Source organism: Pseudochaenichthys georgianus, chromosome 3, assembly GCF_902827115.2.
Source record: "Pseudochaenichthys georgianus chromosome 3, fPseGeo1.2, whole genome shotgun sequence".
Lineage (NCBI taxonomy): Eukaryota > Metazoa > Chordata > Actinopteri > Perciformes > Channichthyidae > Pseudochaenichthys > Pseudochaenichthys georgianus.
Window position 1 is genome coordinate 45,960,818 of NC_047505.1, and position 16,628 is coordinate 45,977,445.

The window sequence follows — 16,628 nt, forward strand, 5'->3', positions numbered from 1 at the left end:
GTCACGTGCCTTTCACAACGCTGATGGTGTTTTAATACACCAGAATACATAGATGACTAATCGGCAACGTGGATGGGCAATCATGTATGACGAAATTTCCAGTGAGAGACGTAATTAAATTATATTTGAGTGTGTGTGTGTGTGTGTGTGTGTGTGTGTGTGTGTGTGTGTGATGTAGGCTACTGGGAATGGTCCTCTGTGTATAGAGTGCAGGGTGACTCAGATCATAAAGTGTGTGTGACTGTTTGACAGAAAGAGATGAAAGTGCGCTCCTCGTATCCCGCAGGCACGCACACACGGGCACAGTGTTGCGCACGTGGCATGCACTACTCACGAGCCCTGGCGAAAAAATATATAGCAACAATGCTTGTAGCTTAACATTGTAACAGCATGTGTGTATGCAGGGCCGGACTGGGACTAAAAATCAGCCCGGGAAACTCGGCCGGCCGACCGGCCCACTCCGGTATTCCCAATGGCCAGTCCGCCCCTGCATGTATACCTGCGGTGGTTTAAGGTGTATTGACCTATTACATGATTACTCTCGTGTTTTCATCGGAATGTGCCGTTTTTGCAGTGGTATGTATGATCAAACAATTATCTAGCCACACACACACGCTCAGCTCACACTATTTCATCCTCACTCCCCCTTTCCTCCTTTTCTTTTTGCTTCCCTCTCACTTGCTTTTCGCACAAGCCAGTGTGTGTGTTTGGGGGTATCTTGCGTTTTGTATGTGTGTGTCTGTGGGCTTGATTCTCTCAGGCCGGCTCAGTGAGCACAGAGAAGGGAGGGAGAGGGAGAGAGAGGGAGAGAGAGGGAGAGAGAGTTTTGTACGGGGGAGGGACAGACATCCTCCAGCCGGGGAGCAGAGCCTCAGTCTGAGCAGCCGACAGTCGCGCTGTTTGTCTCCCCATCAGCATCACCACCACCCGTCGGCACACAATTTTGGAGTAGACACCTCGTGCTGTGACACTGCCCTACGAGCATGGGTGTGTGACTGTGTGTGCGCGTGTGTGTTTGAGTCGTGGGGGAAATAAAACCCAGCAGTTTGCGGCATTAAAGGGCAGCATCTTCGGTCCCCCATTACGCGAACAGGGGAGCACAGCAGAGGAACGAGCGGTGTGCACAGAAGGTGGCATGGAGGAAAGGTGTGTGTGTGTCTGTGCACGGAGGCAGGGCTGTGGGATGTGGTGTCTGACGGACGCGGAGAGATGCTGTGAGCTTTGGTATTAGCAGGCAGCTGCGCACCGAGCCGCTCTCCTCCCGCCCTCCCTCCTCAGCTGCTCTACTCGCACCGACCATTCGCTGAAATCGGGGAATCGGCTCCACACGGCTCTCTGTGCTCACTACCGCTGGCGTCCTGCACGGGGATTTGACACAACCAGGTATGTGCAGCCGCGGAGCCCATTTGGGCGCTGGATGCGTGTTTGCATGGCGGGGGAATCTTGACTGACTTCATCCTACATCTTCTTGTTGCTTCCCTCCCCTCCCTCTGTGGCCCTGTCAGCGGATTAATGAAACGTTATTTGAGAATGATGCGGTTAGATGGCATCATCTGTCGATGTATCTGGGTGAAAAATACAAAAAAATCGAGGTGTTGAGATGTGTTTTAAACGTTTGGTTGTTTATTACCAAAAACAGATCTCATACCAACACTGTCAACGTCCCATTACTCTCATTCTAACCTTTCCTCATGTTGATATGGATAACGCTAAACATGAGCATGTGAGCAATGCTGTTGTTTCACACTGAGCAAATTATACGATGAGACTGGTTCTCCTCATGCCGGCCAAATAAAAGGTAATATTTTGATTTATGAGGCGAGACAATCTGTTGTGATGTTGGCTGGTTTCCTTGGGCTGCAGGCAGATATTTCACTGTTGGGAAATTCACAGGTTAGGAGAAGGGAGGCGGAATGTAGCTGAGGATGGGCGTGAGGGCAAAATGATCTGAGTATGCACACACCCTCACATACTCATCCCCCACTGGTGTGCTTCACTCTTCTCTCTGGCCAGCAAATGCATGCTTAAAAGCAATCATGCACGGAGGCATGCATGGCGCACATGTGTGTGCACGCACTGCTGCACACACAGACTCATGGGCATGCACACACCCACATGTACACCAATCCACACTCCACCATAATCCATAATCTTGTGTTCTGGAGACATGACGTAACACATCTCTCATCTGCATGTAGTTGGTTTGCAATAAAAGGTCTCTCAGCTTCACACAGAATGATGAGAGAACGTACAGCCCATCACCGCATGTAGTGTAATGAAATAACCTCAAATTGGCATACTTGAGCTTTAATCAGGAGAGGAGAGCAGATTGTACTATTGTGAGATATAGGTTAGCATGGCTCCAACTGACACACATTTTTCATCAAAGTAGAGTGGTAGAGACTGTGGGACTGTGAGAAATTGAGTGTTTTAGAGTGCTCTGCTAATCAGAAGCATTAGGAAGAAGCGGGGGAAATGGGTCCCTGGACATTATGCAGGGCTAGGTAGTAGTGCATCAGAGCAGAGGGAGTGGGTGTGGCTGGGGTGCTCCCCTTTCTCTGGAGGTTTCTCTAGTCTGACTCACATACCTCAGGACAACAGGAATTCCCACTTTTTTCATTTGTCAGTTGCAGGTAACTATTTTTCGGACGCCTTTACAGTAGCTGTCCAAGCATATTTTACAACAGGTATTTGGAGTTTCAATGTTGCCTAGAGGCACATAACCTTTGAATGGAATAATAGGTTCATATGGAGAAAACAAAAATATATATATGCACATTAATTTAACATGGCTTTTTGAATATATACCATGCTTGAAAACGTCATGTATGATGTAATACACGCTAATAGCTACCTATTGTATGTACTGTATGTTCCACTACAGTGCTCTACAGTATATCTTGGTGGGCAGAGGGTGTGTCTTTGAGCACATGCTACTTAAATTAAGTATTATCTCATTCTATTAAAAACCCATATAGCGTTGCCCACTTGTCTCTACATTACAGAATGAACTTTATCACACTAGATCTGCTTACATTACGCTACAAAGCATGGATGAACAATAGCGGAGATACTGTAGACTTAGATAACCCAATATGTTATCTGATTCTCACATGTGCTTGTCATGATGACTTAGAATAGGTTCCATTTCATCTGTTGCCAATTTGCTTGTTAGTCTTCTCTCAGCATGGGGTTGCAGTTCCTGTCAATTTGATAACACATTGAAGTAGGATAAGGTTATCCAGTTATCTGCCATCCTTTTCACCGCCATTAAGCTGTAATGAGACGATACAGGCGATACATTGTGCGTATTATCAAGTCCTTGCAGAACTCCATCTCTGGAAGAGGGTGGATACCTAATCTGTCTAACTTTAACACGCAGATGTCAGGGTGCTGGCTCTGTAAAGAGAGAGTAAACTCCCTAATTGTTAATGAACACGTATTAAACCCTACAACTCTTTGCTCTGACACAGTGCAGCCACGGTGCTTTATATAAATAATGTTCCAGTCACTGTTACCATAAACAATAACATATTCCAGATGCTGTCAGCCATGATGGGGCCGTAGCTCAATTATATCACTGCATCACAATAATTGGCCAAATGAATCATTATTGGTGTTTGTGTGGAGTGCTGTGTATTCCATAATGGTTGAGCCATTCAACAATATGGAGCCTAAAAAATAGGTTTTGATTACACATAATCTAAAATGGGTAATGATTTTGACATATTGCCTAATATAAACCTACAAGGTTAGTTAATAGTATGCACAACTCACTTTTATGCAGGCAAGATACATTTTTATGTGTAATTACGAACTGACCCATGAATGGAAAAACAAGTATTGATGACAAAAATGAACAATGAACAAAACTTCTCCTTGCCGGTTCACCCCTCACATCTGAACGCACTCAAAGCAACACTAATCTGAAATCAAGCACCCATGGACATTTTACTAAGAGAATAATTCAAATACTTTGAGATTTCTCAAGGAATGATTCATTTTGCCAATCAAGAAAGAATATAATTAAAACATTTATTTTAGATTTAATAACTTTTACAATTCAAGTGTTCGTCCAGATCAGATGATATCAACAAACTTCACCAAGTACACACTATTTGTAATACCTTTCTTTTGTTACTATTAATAATTAAGACGCCCTTATTTGTTATTTTCTGACAACACACCAAAGCACTTAGCTTGGCTCAAAGCCATCTTTTCCCCATGATCTGCTGAAGCTGTGACATTCAATATTCGGTTAATACTTGTGCTTTGTCAAAACGTTTTTTCCTTTCCAACCACTTTTAAACCTTGAATTTAAAACTCAGTTGCACAGTGTAACTGTTTATTGGGTTTTTATTAGCCATATTCTGGTCAGCAGACAGCACTCTCACACTGACAGCCAGAGAGGGAGAAGTCTTGAGCTGTGCATTAGAAGCACATTTCTGCAACTTAAAGATACCCTGCCTGTGCTCAGTCACCCAGAGACAACCTCCTCTGTTATCTGTGTATCACCTCTACATCTGCAGAGGGCAACAAATGTTTGTTTGATCGTACAGAAAGGAAACCCAATATTGCCAACCCAAAAGCCCAGAGAGAAGTGCTTCATCTCAACTGACTGGCTAGCTTCAGAGCCGTGACCTCAACCACTTTCTTACGAAGGCAACACTCAAACCCGTCAGTTCTTCAGTATAAGACTGAAAGGAGGTTTTGATGCCAAAGTTGAACTTTATGCATTATTAACACTCTTTGGCTATGAAAGGTTTGCAGTTGTTATCATCATCGACCACATTCCTGCATTTCTGTTGCAACCAACTTATTTAGTTTCTATAATATTATATAGTTGCCCAAACCTCTTTTATTATTTAGTGGTATATCCCTTTCAATTTCAAGTCATTCTATTTTATATCAATCCATTACAATCCCACTCATTTTATTTCCGTCATGCCTACATTACATTCATTATATTGTGTTATTCAAGTGTGGAAATTATAACAATTTTCATTTATTATACACACACATTCGCAATTTACTTTAATGCTATAAGGAATCACTGAATGTGAAAAGAACTAACTAATTTCAGATCGTAAGTAAATCGTTTTTCCCCCAAATTTGATTAAATGGTCATGACTGTATAATGTAAATGTTCCAGTCTTAGTTGATCATGAAACTGCTGTCGAAACTCTCCACATTGTTATTAATCAGCAAAGCAGTGGGAACCCACACATTCATTTTCAAACAATTACTGTGGCTGATTAGGATTTTCTAAGGTTACAGATGGGTAGAGCTAACCTAGGAGTTACTGTGAGTGATGTTGTAAAACAAATCTATTGGATAATAACAGTTATACATTTTCTAATCATAACAGTTCCAATTAAACTAACCACAGTTGTGTCAATCAGTTTTAGTCTGTTCACGCCGCCACAGTCCAGAGAGGAGGTCTGATCCGTCAACATAAGTGGAAACACCTGTGTGGGTTTGTAGCGGCTTTAAATATTTAGCAAAATGAATGATTCCTTGAGGATTCTTTTATTTGGATACCATACCATTGACGAAACAATAAATGCCTAATATACATGTCTTATATACTTACCCTGGTTGAGGAAGTGAATAAGCCATCACTCTCCTACCCTAACAACATGTGCCCTTGAACAAGGCACTTAACCCTTGCAAGCTCACTGATTAACACAAGTTGATTCTGCCTGTGCTGCGACGCCCCTCAGTTTTGTGCATGCAGGTTTGAGATTCATATGCGAGCTAAACATGTCAGTGGAAGTTGTTGAGGCAATGTCAGAACACGTTTAAACAATATCTAATGTGATTTATTCGAGGGGTGGGGCAGTTTTGGGTCATGACCCAATGGTTGCAAAAAGGCTGCTCTTGGCTTTACGCCAGTCTACAAGATAGCTGAGTCATGGCTTTCTCATAGCAAATTTCAATGCAGATTTTCTCTTAATTTCACAACTCAAGTCCATACTGACCAAATGTTCTAGGAATCAGTACTTTTCCATTAAATGACAGCTTAGGTTAAAGTTCCTAACTAGCTGCATTGAGTTTACTCACCGACTAAGATTGGTACTATTGCACAAGACCTTCATCATTACATACAATGCAAAGTGTTTCCTGCACACACATCCTTTCCCCATGCCCGCACCAAACCTTAAACTGTAAAGTTAACACATGGTCAAGCCCTTACATTCATTCAATCAACCATGAATCTGGAAGAAACACATCAATGCTGGCAACTACAGTATAGCCTTAAGCTCGATTTGCTAATGCCTGGTCCTTCTTCAGAGCCCAGCATTAAAAGTAAACTGTGATGCCATGTTTCACAGCTCATTTGAAGTGAGCATGTCTCTGTAGTCATGAGACTGTAGACACATCAAGCTCTATATCCCAGAAATAATGTGGAGCAGCTGTCAGATGCTATGCACAACAACCATTCATTTCTACTCTGTTGGCCTGTTTTACTATAGAAAACACACTTCTCAGCAACTCCAAGTTGTTAAAGGCCACATGGCGTGATTATAGTCTCTAGTCCCTTTCCATGACACTAACATGACCATTTCATTTTCAGAAATACTATATAGTCTGATGCAATTATGCATTATGACAACTGAATGGTTCAGTTGCTGATGCTTTCCAATCTTACTAAGTGAGACATTTAATGTTTGACAACATAGGTCATTAACCTCATCATTTCAATTTGTGGAAACACTCTCATCGTTACGATCAATAAATAGAAAATAGCAAATATACAGATTATGACTTGTGATCTTAAAATATGGTGTTGAAAATGACGAACAAGAGAAGATGCGCATTTAGGGTTCTCGCATTTTTCATTAATTAAGATATTTATTTGTGGTGAACAGACTCCAACGAGAGTATTGTAGCACTGAAGCAATTACAAGTATTGGTTCTCCTGCTGTAGAAGCTGGATATATCAGTGCAGCCAGTGTCTATTGACTTTGACTGACAAATACAGTACACACATCGATACATGAATGCCAAGCAGTCATATACACATGCAATTGAATTCCCCCAACACCTCTACCCCGCCCACTTACAAGTACATACACACAACACTTTAATTCTCTCTCTTTGTCTGCACATAGGTTACTGCGATGCTCTGTGGGATTTGCTTTAAAGCATTGTGCTTATCAAAAAAGCAATTAAATCATTACTGAGATTTGTTTAACATTTCAAACGAATGTCCCATTGTGTATGTAAATCATTGGTATCTTTGCACAATACATCTAAAGATTGTTGGATTAAACTGATTGTCTAATGTCCACAGTCTCTATATATAAGTAACAACCCTGCCCGTGATATTTTAGAATCTGCAAGCAAATGTAAAGTTAATATTTGTTTTTTTTGTCTTACAGAGAGAGATGTGCCATTTCGGGAAGAAGGCCACTGGATTAAAAAATATTGAGCTTCTACACGGACTGTGGTTTTAGTGACTGTGAGCTGGAATCCCATTGTTAATCACAGGTTGATCGTGCTTGGCTCATCTACGCTGTATTCTCAGCCAAATTCTCCTTCCACTTGATGATACAAATAGTCCACAGTATTGCCATCCATGGTTTCTGCCCTAATAAATACTATATCATCCTACATTAAAAAGATTTGCAAAGGAATGTTTACAAAGAAATTGGCAAACCCAATAAAGAAGAAAGAGAGAAGTGAAAATAAAGAGCCCAAATTGACCACTGATTTGCAAGCGCACAATCTAACTCTCTCTACCACACTGAAGACTACCGTTAAAAAGATTTCCAAATGCTCTTCGGCACGTAACATATCGCTTGAAGAAGACGACGGAAAAAACGATTGCTCATCACTGTCACCCACTTTCAGCTATCGAGTAGCTATAGCAAATGGACTGCCGAAAAACTCTCTCTTTTTGAATAATAATGAAAGTATATTTTCTGAGGTTCTTTCAATTGATAGTAATTACTCTGAATCCTTGAGTGAGACAAAACTTGTAAGGAGACTGGATGAGCAAAAATCACACACTATGCCAGTAAGACGAAACAGGAAGAGCCTCATCAGTTTGGCTCCCTCTGATGGCAGCTCTGAGGGCGAGCGAGTGGAACGCTCAAGTCTACACACACTTCGGCTTGGTGCTCTACGCAAGTTAAGAAAATGGAAAAAGAGTCAGGAATGTGTCTCCTCCGACTCCGAGGTGAGCAATTGGAGGAAAACCTTGGGCATCCGGAGCAAGTCCTTGGACCGTGCTGGACGGCAGCAAAAGAGCTCAACCCTGGAGCCTGGCTCCTCCTCCACAGGTTGCATTAGTCAGACCCAGGATGTCATGGAAATGATCTTTAAGGAGCTTCAGGGGATCAGCCAGATAGAGACAGAGCTGTCCGAGCTACGCGGCCATGTAAATGCCCTAAAAAGCTCCATTGATGAGATATCCAGCAGTGTGGAAGTAGTTCAAAGTGAGATTGAGCAGCTTCGCACAGGATTTGTCCAATCTAGAAGGGAAACACGTGATATTCATGACTACATAAAACAAATTAGCCACCAGGCCAATAATTCAACCCTGCGGTTCATTAATGTTCCCGAAGAAAGGGCAGAGAAAACAGAGAGTGTAATATACAAAATACTGAAAGACAAAATGGGTTTCGTTGATGCCCTTAAAACAATAAAAATTGAGCTTGCTCATAGGTTAGGGCAACAGAGAGAATGTTCTAATGCAAAACCCCGCCCAATTATTGTTATTTTTGCAACAACCCAAGAAAGAGATGTGATCTTAAAAAAGTGCTATAAACTCAAAGGAACAGGTATTATAGTCTCTACAGATAGCTTAACTCAAGATGGAAAGGAGAGAAAAGACAAAGCAATGTCTTCCTCACAAACCTATGAAAGCATGGATATAAAAGTCTCAGGGAAGGACAAAGTAGTGGAGAGCGATGACTGGGATTCAATGGACAGTGATAAAGAATTAGACGAATTAAGCAGAAATAAATATGCAATGGTGGTTTCAAAGCCTGTTCACAAGAGCAAATCAGAGAAGAGGCGTTCCCATGACCATAGCCGGTCAGGAGAGGAAGCCGGCTACTCAGGCACTGTTCACTATGCTGATGACGCCTACTATGACCCAGACAAGCATGCAAAGGCTTACTACTCTGATTTGACCCCAGGTTGGCTTTCCCAGAGTGACTACTCCACCCCTAAACTCAGCCGCTCTGAGTCTGACTGCTCAAAGCTTTGCCAGTCGTACTCCGAGGACTTTTCAGAAAGTCAGTATTTTACACGGGCAAATGGCGGCTCACTGCTGTCCTCTTCCGATCAGGAACTGTGGCAGAGGAAACAAGAAGACATGTCCACCTCCTGGTATGCTAGCGAGACTCAGCCGCTCGGCCATGATAATCAAACATATGAACACAATGAGATTGAGACTACAGAAACTATTGACAGTGGGGTGAGCAATGGACTTATCTGCATGTCAGGAGACAGAAGCCACTACAGTGGCTCCCAAATCTCCCTTCAAGGTGACCTATCACCCTGGAAAGACTGGCATCATCTCGAGCAGGGTGCTGACTCTGGTTTGGAAGCTTCTACAGAGGTCAGCAGTCCCTTTGACCCATCAACCATCCCCGGTTTTCCAGAAAACATCACTAAATGTCAGGAGGTTGATTTACAATTTGAAGGAGAAGAGGAATTCATGATGCTTGACAGAGACTCTCTACCACCTATAACCACACACATTATTCCTCCCGTCACAGAACGGGAGACTGTCATCAAGACATCTGCCCGGCAGTCTAAAGAAGAATATAAGATTAGTGCAAAAGAAAACACAAAAGTATCATCTAAAGATACCCCTAAAGCTGCTGCTAAGTCTACACATAAACAGACTAAATTGGCTCCGAAAGAAGAAACCACCAAAATATTGCCTAAGGAAATTTCAAAGGTTTCTGCTACTAAAGTTTCATCTAAAGGGACCTCTAAAGCAGCTCCTAAAGATGTATCTAAAGAGGTACAGAAATCAGCAGTTAAAGAACCCTCTCAAGCCCTTCCTAAAGAACGTACAAAAGTAACACCTAAAGATACAACAAAGCCCACTGTTAAAGAAGTTTCTAAAGTGACATCAAAGATAACTTCTAATGAGCCTACCAAAGTCACTCCTAAAACTACCCCAAAAGTTAGCCCGATAGTGACTCCAAAAGAAAGTCCAAGAGAGTCACCGAAAGAGAGCCCGAAAATAACCCCATTTGTGAGCCCTATTTCAACCCCTAAAGAGTCCCCTAAGGAATCCCCTAAGGAGTCTCCTAAAGTGTTTGCAAAAGATCTACCACAAGTTGCACCTAAAGAAGGTCTGAAAGTTGTTGCTAAAGAGGTTACCAAAGAAGCTGCACAACTAACCCCAAAAGAGGCCCCAAAAGAGATAACTAAAATAGCATCTAAGGAGACTGGTAAAGTACCCACTAAAGAGGTTTCTAAGATTCCACCTAAAGAAGTTTCTAGGATTCCACCTCAAGAAGTCTCTAAGATTCCACCTCAAGAAGTTTCTAAGATTCCACCTCAAGAAGTTTCTAAGATTCCACCTCAAGAAGTTTCTAAGATTCCACCTCAAAAAGTTTCTAAGATTCCACCTCAAGAGAGTCCCAAGGTGCTACCCAATGAGATCCCAAAAGCAGTCCCATCAGAAGCCCCTAAAGTTGCACCCAAAGTAGCATCTAGAGATGCCCCTAAAGAAACCCCCAAAGTAGCATCTAAAGATGCCCCTAAAGAAACCCCCAAAGTAGTTCCGAAGAATAAATTCCCTGAACTGGATGTCAATCATAGCTTTCACCAGACTCAGAATAAATCTTCAACTATGTACCGCAGTCAGAGTGAGATTCGAACAGAGAAAGTTGAGGAGGTCCCCAAGTCTTGGAGTAGTAGGCTCAGCATAGATCTCACTGAGAAGTCCTTTGGTTTTGGCTTTGGCTCTACACTGCAGAGAGCTAAGTCAGCTCTGGAGGTTGTTTTGAAGTCTGGCCCTCCCACTCCTAATCCTGCTCCTCCAGAGGCACCCTCCAGCTCATCATTTATGGGCCGTTTTCGCACCCTGTCCACCTCTGGTGTTAGTAACCCTTCTACTGCAACAGACTCAGATGCCTACAAAGAGCCTGTCTTTAACAAGGCAGAGGATAAGAAAGCCGTTTCAGACCCAGAAGCTGTGGAACAACCAGTGGACAATGAGACCCACTATGTTGAAGTGATGGAGCAGGTACTAGCCAACTTGGAGAACAGAACTAATGCTGATGAGACAGATGAGACAGATGAAGCTGTGCAGGAGTGTGAGACTTCTCAGGACTATGATGTGTCTGATGACGTTGATGCCTCTCAAGATGATGATGCCTTTGAGGATTTAGAGGCCTCTCAAGATATTGAAGCCACAGATAACTATGAGACAAGTAAAGAGGCATGTGTTCTGGAGTATGATTTCAATTTGGATGAAGAGCACAATGAAGACTATGAAACACACCTCACAGAGGACACAGCTGAATATGACGCAATGGTGGAATATGTAGACGTAGAAGATCCTGATGACAATGATGTGACAGAGGAGATGGACGAGGGCGATGAGGAGTTGGAAGAGGTAGAGGAGATAACAGAGGAGGTAGCTGAGGTGTCTGAAAAAGTGGATCAAAACGAGGATGAAAACAAAAATATTTCAGAGGAGAAGTCTACAGAGAAGCCAATAGAGGCCCCACCCAAGAAACGTATCCGACCAACATTCAAGGAGGCTGCACTGAGGGCTTACAGGAAACAGATGTCTGAACTTGAGCAGCAGATCCTGGCAGGAGGTATGTCTCTTAATTATTTTGTATTTGTCTCATTGTTACTATTTTTATAATGTTTAACTACTGTTTAATAAGGAATTACATTAGCAATACAGGTACAACTGTAACAGTAAGTAGTCATCAAAACGAGAAAGTTGTGACTTAAATAACTATATCAGTGTTTTGGAATCACAGCACTTTAACTACACATTGTGAATACTTAACAGCACATTCACAGCAACATGCATGTACAAACTCATGTTTTACACTGAGAAGATACAGCAATAAACTCTTACGGCCCGTCCACACAGCAGCGTGCGTTGAAGGCTTCACCATTCACTTTGAATGGGGTGACGTCACTTTTCGCCGAACTGCATTGTGGGAAGCGACGCAGAGCGTTGCTGGCGTTGCTGGCGTTGCTGGCGTTGCCGGCGTTGCCGGCGTTGCTGGCGTTGCTGGCGTTGCTTGCTGCAAAAGTTGAGCAATGTTCAACTTTTGAAGCCTCGGCAGAAGCGTCAGCCAATCGAATCATATGCAAGTACAAGCTTTAGCCAATCAAACCGCTGCTTGTGTGTCAGGGGCGGGAGATTCATGTGATTGGTTGTTGGTCGAGTTTCAGACACGCCCGCCGGCAAGCTTCAACGCACGCCGCTGTGTGGACGGGCCGTTACATTTCATGTTGGAGAAAAGTTGAATGTCTCTCCAAAAGACTTGACGCCTGAATTCTGACCTAAGAATGCCTATGAAAAGGAAAATGACATTAGAATTATTTGGAAAATGTAGGTAAATAATCTAAAGTACACATGTTATTTAAGTTAACAAGATATACAAAAACATTGATGTCCTTGGTAAGCCATTCAGTGGGTACAGTGTTTTAGTGTCTGAATCATAGTGAATATATTTCATTCGTGTTGTCGATACAAGCTGTACAATTGAAACGTGGTGGTTTAATATTGTTGGATTTGTGGGAACATCAGACTTGACCAACTTGAAGGATTTCTATTTGAATTGGTAATATGCTTTGAGTTGAAAAGCTGAGTTGGAGGACTTTCTCTGGAGGTGGATGACAGTGTTACTGGTGGCATTGAATTTGAATTGGTATCCCCATGGCACAGAACTAGGTTATTTTAGTAGCAGACTCTGGCTGAAAGGATAATACTCTCAAACATGTTTTCTGAAGGTTTATCATTTATCATCAATATTGAAAAGACCTCTAAAAGCTATGATAGGGCTGGCCTCCAAAACTACCATCAATACTTCACACTAAAATATTTCTACAGTCAATGTGTGGTAAGACAGTTCAAGCATGCGTTTACATGAAGTCTCACACGTAGGTTGCAGTCGAATAGTCCATTTAGCTTAGGAACCTTCCTAACCGAGTGAAATGACCCGGAAGTCCCTCTGTGGCAGCCATGATAAGTGCCGTTCGAATTCTAGATGATAGGAAAGGAGGTTTCAAACTTCCTTTATAACCTCCTTTAGCTTAGGAACCACTGGACATCCCTTTACGAAAGGAGAGGAGAAAATGCTGTCCCACAATGCATTGCGGCCGCAGCATTTGCCATCACTCAACAGTCGGCCGTTCACGGAAACAACCGATTATGACCGAGAAATGATATCATGAAAGTTACGGTGCTTATTAAGCTTTTTAAAACATAGGTGGTAAGTTGCCAAAGTGCTTTGTTTTGAACGTTCATCAGTATTATAATCAAAAAGAGAAATATGAACGTTAGTTTTTACTGAAATTATCAAATAAAGTCAACATTTCACAGTCTTTACTGAGCTGTGTGGGGTTTGTTCAACTTTTAAAAGATGTTCGAATGGTGATATACACAGTAGGGGTGTAACGGTACACGTACCCGTACCGAAATTATTCGGTACGGGCCTTTCGGTTCGGTACACATGTGTACCGAAGTGTACCGAACGAATATAACGTTAAACGTAAAAAATTGAGAACGTGAACAACTTCTTGGAAGTAATCTCAGGTGCTGCGTCGCAGCATTCAGAGTAATTTGCTCCCATTAGCCGCGTTCACACTGCGGTACTTTTCCCACAAAGGTTCATGCGAACTTAGTTCATGATCGCGTTCACACCAAAAAGAGCCGGTACTAAAAGTAGTTCATGCGAACCTTAGGCGCGTTCACACTGCGGTACTTTTCCCACAAAGGTTCATGCGAACTTAGATCATGATCGCGTTCACACCAAAAAGAGCCGGTACTAAAAGTAGTTCATGCGAACCTTTTTACCCCCTCGAAAGTCCCTGCTAGAAAGCAGGGACTTTCGAGCGGCTCTTTTTTGAGAAAAGAGCTATATTCCTGATTGGCTGGGCGAATTGCAAACCACGCCCCGTAAAACTCCCAAAAAGTTTTGTGAAGCCGCCATTTTATTATCCTCGCATTAGCATTATTAGCATTAGCATTAGCCCAGCGCAGAGACGCAGAGAGACTAACTTATGGCAACACAAAATAAAACATGGGAGCGGTGGAGATGAGGAGGTGTCGGCGTTCTGGCGATTTACTCGGAAGGCTTCAGTAGAAGCTGCTGGGACTCCCAGCAGCTTCTACTGCTTCGACTTCCTGCCGGGGACTTTGGGCGGCAGTATACGCCGTGAAGTGGTTTGCGGCCTGCCAGTAAACCCAAAGCAGAAGAAGAAGAAGTGTCGTCAGCGGCTTCATTTGCCTAATCCACCCCCAGGGACTTTTTCTGGTGTGAACGCGATCTGTACTTAGTTCATGCGAACTAAAGAGTTCGCATGAACTAAGTTCGCATGAACCTTTGTGGGAAAAGTACCGCAGTGTGAACGCGGCTATTGTGTTCAACGCGTCATAGAGCAAACAAGTCATTTCATTGGACGAGCTGGTCAGAGGGATGCGTTCAATGTAGTCAGTAATTTGAGGAACTGTCGAAATGGCGAACGCAGATAAAGTTGAGCTCGAAAATCCTCCAGCATCATTGAAGTCTCCGGTTTGGGAACATTTTGGTTTCGCAGTTACGTACAAGGATGACGGACAAAGACAGGTGGACCGAACCAAAGCTGTTTGTTGGCATTGTTCAACTAAAATTGGTTACGCGGCTGGCAATACATCAAGCTTGCACACTCATTTGAAAAGGCATCACCCGAACGTGAATATCACCGGTACCAAAAGACTGAAGTGCAAACCCAACTCCCACTAGCATGTAAGCCTCCACCACTCGCAAATTCATCAGACCGAGCCAAAACTATTACAAACGGCAAATATCCTTATGTTGCCATGTCAGCAAAGCGCTACCTGGCTGTGTCTGCTACCTCTGTCCCTAGCGAGAGGGTGTTCTCCACAGCAGGAGACATTGCTAGTGCCAGCAGATCTGCCCTTTCGGTAAGCAATGTGGACAAGTACATTTTTCTTTAAAAAAACATGAAAATACAATGACAAGCTAGTCCTAATGTCAAACTGGCTGCTTAGTACAGTACAGTTCAAATACAGATGATTTCAGTTCATCGAAAAGCTGCACCTTAATGTTTATTTTATTATATTTTATATTTATTTGAGTGAATATTCACAGTTTAATAATAATTAAAAACCCAAAACTAATAGTTTATGTTTTGTAAGTAGGCCTACTAGTACAGTAAAGTTCAAATACAGATTATTTCAGTTCATCGAAATGCTGCACCTTAATGTTTATTTTATTATATTTTGTATTTATTTGAGTGAATACATTATTCACCGTTTAAAATAATTAAAAAAAAATATGTTATGTTTTGTGAGAATTTTTTCTGCTGTACCGAAAACGTACCGAACCGAACCGAACCGTGACCTAAAAACCGAGGTACGGACCGAACCGAAATGTTTGTGAACCGTTACACCCCTAATACACAGTGATAGATGTTAAGGACTAACATTTGTAATAAATACATTTGTATTGATTTTAAGATCTTTTCATAGTTCATAGTAATCTTTGGGATCATTGGTATTAATGTGGACCGGAGGGAGAGGGTGACGAGCATAAGTTTCACTTTCCTTTTTTATTTAAATTCCAACTTTGGTCATGAAGAATATGTTTTTCTGTTGTCCACGTTCATAAAGCATAAAGCAACAGCATCAGAGCACGGTGCAGAGTCTCTAGATGAGTTTACAGTAGTCCCTCGTTCTTATTAAACATCCATGTTGTAGTCCGCTGTATAGAAAACTGTAGTTTCCATAGTTTCCCCACAGCAGCAGACGCACATTCATGACGTCCGCTGGCGCATCATAAACACGTCGGATAGATAAAGTGCAGTCGGATTCTCTAAAGCACCGCAGTCTCTTCTCCTAAGTCCTTTTGAATTCTCCTATCCAGTATCCCTTAACCCCGTGACGTTTCACAGAGAGGTCAAGGGATAAACGATAGGGTTAGACGTTAGGAGCTGATTTTTGGACTATTCGACCGCAACCGTTGACTTTGCATTAAGGAGGTTCTGTATATCACTTATGTTTGCACTATCGTGTTTGAAAAAAGGAGATATGCCTGACATGGAGCAGAATATATATTGCCAATGCTCTCATTAGTGCGAATGCTGTATACAGCATTCCACTATAGTACTTCAAAACTTTATTCTTCCTCTTATTTCAGCCAATACTTTGGCTCTCCATAACTTCAGCTTATTTTCAGCTACAGAAACCATTCAAATATTAAACTATTCAGCCTGTTCAGGAATCGATGGGAAATCTTCAACTTTTTCAAAATATTTTATACTTTTTGAAATATTCAGCTTTTTAAACTCTTTTTTTAACATTGAAGTCAATGGGAAGAGCCTTCAAATCAGCCAATACTTTAGCTCTCCATAACTTCAGCTTACTTTCAGCTACAGAAACCATTCAAATAGTAAACTAT

The 16,628-nt window shown here is 42.2% G+C and overlaps 1 protein-coding gene across 1 annotated transcript in view; it reads left to right on the forward strand.

Annotated features, from left to right (window-relative positions):
- The first annotated feature begins 848 nt into the window (after positions 1–848).
- Positions 849–16,628, forward strand: part of LOC117440391 (protein unc-13 homolog C) — a 125,020-nt gene continuing 109,240 nt past the window's right edge. The window contains exons 1-2 of the mRNA XM_071207196.1: positions 849–1,383; positions 7,386–11,801. Of these exons, the coding sequence (XP_071063297.1) occupies positions 7,583–11,801 (4,219 nt within the window). The 5' untranslated portion in view covers positions 849–1,383; positions 7,386–7,582. The remainder of the gene's footprint in view (positions 1,384–7,385; positions 11,802–16,628) is intronic.